This window comes from Bidens hawaiensis, unplaced genomic scaffold, assembly GCF_021521415.1.
Source record: "Bidens hawaiensis isolate Kalapana, Puna unplaced genomic scaffold, B.hawaiensis_p1.1 tig00000237_1, whole genome shotgun sequence".
NCBI lineage: Eukaryota > Viridiplantae > Streptophyta > Magnoliopsida > Asterales > Asteraceae > Bidens > Bidens hawaiensis.
In genome coordinates, this window is record NW_027491021.1 from 7,748,482 (window position 1) to 7,754,481 (window position 6,000).

A 6,000-nucleotide genomic window follows, 5' to 3' on the forward strand; every position below is an offset into this window, starting at 1 on the left:
TTATTTTGGCTCTTTTGGTTAGTCAACTAAGAACATAAATATAGAACGATTGGTTGGACGAATTGGTATAAGTTTAAATTCATTTAATTGTTTTTTTTCCCTTTTTGGGGCTGTTTTCTATGTGTAGAGGTAGCTAGCGGGTTGTTTGTTTGTTTTTAGTGTTTGTTGGCGTTGGTTGTTTATAAAAATTCACAGTTCGAAAAAAACTAAGAACATAAAACATATACTATGAAATATAACATATGCGTGGGTTGATAATATACTAATAAAATATTTTAAAATTCATAACAAACATCTTACAATACACAATCATGATAAGAACATGGGAATTTAAACAAACATAATAATGGGCACACTTTTCCCTATCTTATTTATATCATCATTAGAACGATGATGTAAGCAAATACCGTATTATCCATACACAGCGAATACGTTCTATGTGATGACTAGTAGAACGAGTTGAAATTACTAGACTTGACCGTCTCAAAGTTATGATGCTTACGTTTAATGAACCCGTCAGCTTCAGTATCAACACTCTCTTTATGAACTTTACGGTTTCCAAAGCTATCAAAAGATTCAGTAACCTTCTCATCATGCTCAACAAAACGGACTTGATTACGTGGCCCTCTTGAGCGGCGCAATGCATTTCTATGTGTGGGAACAACATACTGTTCCTCAAAAACAACATTTTCAGGGTAATAGTTTGCAACAGGGCGTTCCTCCACAACCGCAACATGGTTATGGGGCTGAGGAACGTCATAGGTGATTATAGGATCACTATGCACATATTGAGGAGATGAAGTATCCCAACCGTATGGACGGTTGTCATAACTATGGCCGAAGTGTAAGCCTCTAGACATTGTTTTATGTTTGTGTTGTTTGATCGAGGAATGTATAAATTTGGTTAAAACTATCATAATGTATTTATAGACATGATATCTTGTTCGAATATTAGATGAGGTTATCAAAACCGAATGGGATTCTAATTTATTGTGGTGGTATGCTAAAGAATTGGGGAATAATATAGGATGGAAAACAATGGCCACACGCATTAACTCTTATGCATTTGTACCTTAATAATGTTGCTTACGAGTTTTATAGAGATGGGCCGAGTTGATTCTAAAATTTTGTCCATATATGTATTTTTTTCCCTCTATAATTACTTGATACTTAATGTGTTGTGTATTAGTTTGATTCGTTTGTGTTTGAAAAAGAATCTTGTGCCGGGATTTATAGTATAAACTCGAGGATATTCTTGTTCACGAACGATGGTTGGATTGGATAAAGAAAGCATACATTTGCAACTTAAGAGCATTCGCATTGAAGCTTTCACGTCTATATCTATGATTTAACTAAAACACACACATATATGTTTTAAAAATTATTTACTTTTCAAGCATACATTTCACGTCTATATCTATGATTTACTTTTCACGTCCATATCATATTCACAAATACTTATTTTAGTTTATTTGTTTTTTCTCCTTTTCGTACATTCAAAAAAATATATACATAGGTGTTAAGACTAAGGTAGTGTTTGTTTTTGCTTAAAACATCTGCAGAAGGCTTATGTCTGCGGGTGCGCAGACATAAGCTTCTGAAGACTGTTTGTTTTTTTCTTTAAATAAGATCTGCAAACTGCTTTTATGGTCTTAAAAAAGAAGCTATTGTTTAATTTCTTCACACATCTTCACACTTCTTAACATCCTATCAACACCCAATGTCCAACACACCACCACCCATCATGCGCCGCCACCACCACCAACCCACCACCACCCACCGTCCACCGTCCGCCACCACCGCCCACCGTCCGCCACAACCACCCACCACCACCCACCCATCGGCTACAACCATCGTCCACTACCACCACCCACCGTTCGCCACCACCCACCACCACCAACACCGTCCACCACCCACCACCACCGCCCATCACCACAACCATCCATCACCACCACCACCCACCTGTCGGCCACAAGCATCGTCCACTACCACCACCCACCGTCCGCCACCACCACCGACCACCACCACCTACCATCCGCCACCAACACCGCACCACCCACCACCATCACCGTCACCACCCGTCGTCCGCCACCACCACCGTCTACCGTCCACCACCAACTATTTTACTAGTCTACGGACGTTAAATGACTTCTATCTACTGTGATATGTATGATATGTAACTAATTTTCAGCTTATGCAGACGATACCCAGTTTATAAAACAAACAGTATTATATTTTCAGATTGCAGAACTTCAGACCACATATTCAGTTGCAAACATGAAATCATATTGGAGACAGTTTTTGTCTTAAAAAACAAACACATAAGCCTTTAATTAGAGAGGTGTGCTCCAGTATTCTATAAATTTTTTCTCTATTATAAAAGAATATAATGTAATGGTTTTTTAGTTGTTTTTCTTATAATGTTTTTTCAGCATTAATATAGAGACTCCAATTTGAGTGCTCTAACTAATGTTATTCAAATGCTTATCTAAAAGACAGTGCATAAAATTATGGAAGAAGAATAAATTTGTCAAATAGCGTGGCATTTTTGGCCATCTTGAGCCAATGTAGTGTATGTAAGGGTGCTCGGGGCGTCCCCCAATTTTTTGGAACTACCCGTTCAAACCAACGTACATGCTACTATCTAAACTACAAAACATACCCGATCATCCATCATTCTTCACTTTACATTAGGTTTCCCATACCTGATTCAGCATACCAAAGACCTAACTCAAGGGATTAGCGGTAGTGTAGCCAAAAGGCCCGACTAACCCAAAGCCTTAACCGATGAAAACCCTGATCACTCTAATATTTTTTACGAAGTTGGTGTCTTTTAATTATATTATTCAATCATATTCTTAAATCTTAACCAAGTTGGTTTGGGCCCAACTGGTTTTAATTTAATGACCGGCCCGGTACCGATTAGACTTGGCCTGGTCTTCTGTCTCCTTTTATAAGCATTTCATGTCATACGAATCTTTTAAACAACACATTAAAATTTATTTCCAATAAACAATTTCTTATATTTCAAGTCATTTTGGAAATAGCATACAAGTATAATAAAATTATATCAAACAAGTACTACTTTTTTTAAAGTTATAAAGTTGTCATGTTCAGTGGCGAAGCTTGGGCTTCGCCATGGCGGTGATCGAATTCACAGACCCAAAAATTTTTGGGTCGGCGATTCGGTTCGTGTCGATTCGGACTGTGTCGGTGGTTCGGTTCGTATCGGTGGTTCGGTTCGGTTCGGGTCGGATCAAACAATATGACATCCATATATATAATAATTTTTAATTCATTCAAAACGATTGTTCTTACAATTTAAAAAAAAAACTAGACCTAAAATATCCATAATATGATAATAATACGAGAGCCGAGAGGAGTGTGAGTACCTTAGGACAAGAATTTTAAAGCAGCTCAACGACCTTTAAGTTCATCATCCTTTTTTTTGAAAAACAAAAAAATTGTATCTTGCTTCCTCATGATTTATCTAACTAAGAAGATTCAATAGGGTAAGTTAGAGTAAAATTTCATCATACAATACCTATACAAGCTTAATTGACTAATTTTCCTAAATCCCCAATTCACAATTACAAACCATAATTTTATAATCAGACAGAACAGAAGTAGAAGGGAAGCAACAAGTTAGGGCGATCCTTTTTTTAAAATCCCCGTTTTTTTTAAGTTATGTTATCTAACAATTTACAACAAGCCCCTCCAAATTTAAGTGCTATTAAAAACTAAGTTTTTTATAATTTTTATAACATTTGTTTATAAAAACCGTGAGGTTTTATAAAAAAAAAATCAATCGATAGTGTATTATATTTAAAAAAAAAATTGGTGGTGACCGGTAGCTCTTTGGAAAAATAATCTGGCAGTGACCGCATACCTATAAAAATTTTCGGGACAAATCACGAAATTTACCCTGTTAACGGAGAAAACGGCAGTGATCGGGGGTGGTCCCTCTTAAGCTGCGCCCATGGTCATGTTATTAAGCACACACCTTTTTGTTATTTAAATCCGTATTTACTATATACAAACTTTTTTAAAAACTTTAAATAAACAAGTTTCATTGTCATGAATCGTATTATCATAAAGAGAGAGCATTAACAGTACCAACGTAAAACCTTATATAGTTCAAATTTAACAAGTTGGTGTTATAGCTAACAATATTGTCAACATACATTCATGTCAATAAATATACCTATATAGCCTGCACATATTAAGATTATATGTTAGTTATCAAGCTATTGTAAATTCAACATATACACGTATTGTATTTTATTCTATCATAACCCTTCAGAACACACGAAGTCATCCCGCTCTTCATCCCCCCCCCCCCCCTCCCACACCCAATATCCATTTTCTTCAATTATTCCCCGACATCCCCCATTTTCTTCTTGCTTTTCTTCGGTCTTCCACATAAACAAGGAGTGTTCTACTGAAACTGTTAGACACAGGAAAAAACTGGGGACGATGTTCCTGTTGGTAATTAACCGAGTCAGACCTATAAGGTTCGGGCCTATGTATTCCATTATGGTTGTATGGAGTTAAGAGGCTAGTTGGTGGTTGGACATAATGTCAAGTGGTTGGACATTAATAAAGTTGTTGCCATAAATAATGTAGTTGGCAAGTTGGCTAACTAGTATAAATAGATCTAACAAGTTAGAGTTAGATATCACCCACCACATTCATATTTCAAAGTTTGTTGTATTTAGGTTTTGAGTTAGTTTCCTTGATATAATAATAAGTGAAGTTTGATATATTTCTTTGTTCGTTTATTGATTGGCTTGGGACTTGAATTGGTATCAGAGCCGTTCAAGGACCAATCAATAAGCGTTCGTCACTGCTGTAACAAATCGATTAAATAAAGTTGTGTTTGATCAAGTCATGGGTGACTCGTCACCACCGCCGCCGGCCAAGGAGGGCAGCAGCTCGGGCTCGTTTCAATGCCTAATGTTAACAGCAACAAACTACATGGTATGGGCACTTCGCATGAAGGTTATTTTTAATGTTCATAGTTTATGGGGTGTGATAGATCCCGGTACGGCTGATGAAAAGAAAAATAATGTGGCGACCGCCCTACTTTTCCAATCTATACCCGAACAACAGATTTTGCAAGTCGGCAGTCTGGACTCGGCAAAAGAGATATGGGAAGCACTCAAAACCCGACATCTAGGTGCCGAAAGGGTAAGGGAAGCAAGGCTCCAAACATTGGTAGCTGAGTTTGATGCCTTGAAGATGAAAGATTCGGAAAAGATCGATGATTACGCAAACAGAATATCGGAGATCTCTTCGAATTCTGCCACGCTCGGGGAGACGTTCGAGCACCAGAAAATTGTTAAGAACTTTCTCACAAGCTTACCTCGTCTGTTTGTTCATATTGTTGCCTCGCTTGAACAAATCCTAGATCTAAATACGGTTGAGTTTGAAGACGTAGTGGGTCGGCTCAAGGCTTATGAAGAACGAACCCAAGACGAAGAACCCCAATCCGTAGATTAAGGTAAACTGTTGTTTCATTATTCCGACAACCGGAATTATGAATCAAGTAGAGGAAGGGGACGAGGAGCCGGTGGAAATCAGAGTAGGGGTCGAGGTCGAGGTCGAGGTCGAGATGATAGTCAATACCGGGGAACCCGAGACAACTTCAAACAAACCGGTGAAAAACATAAGGGTAAAGATCGGTCAAAGTTACAATGTTACTGATGTGACCAGATGGGTCATTTCGCTTCCTCATGTCCCGAACGAAGAAAGGAAGCAAATCTAACCGAGGCCAAAGAAACCCTAATGATGTTACAAAAAGTAGATGAGTCGGTCTACTTAAATGAGGAGAAAGTTTTACCAAGCCGGTACCAATCAGAAGGACCGAAAGAAGGGATTTGTACCTTGATAATGGTGCTAGCAATCACATGACCGGAGAGCGGTCATTCTTTTCTAAGCTTGATGAAAGAGTGGTAGGCCGAGTCCGTTTTGGTGATAATTCCCCAGTCAAAATCGAAG

At 38.0% G+C, this 6,000-nt stretch overlaps 1 protein-coding gene across 1 annotated transcript; it reads left to right on the forward strand.

Annotated features, from left to right (window-relative positions):
- The first annotated feature begins 4,890 nt into the window (after positions 1 to 4,890).
- LOC143600479 (uncharacterized) lies at positions 4,891 to 5,502 on the forward strand. The gene has a single exon (XM_077078180.1). It carries the CDS (start codon positions 4,891 to 4,893, stop codon positions 5,500 to 5,502), a length of 612 nt encoding a protein of 203 aa, XP_076934295.1.
- The last annotated feature ends 498 nt before the right edge of the window (positions 5,503 to 6,000 follow it).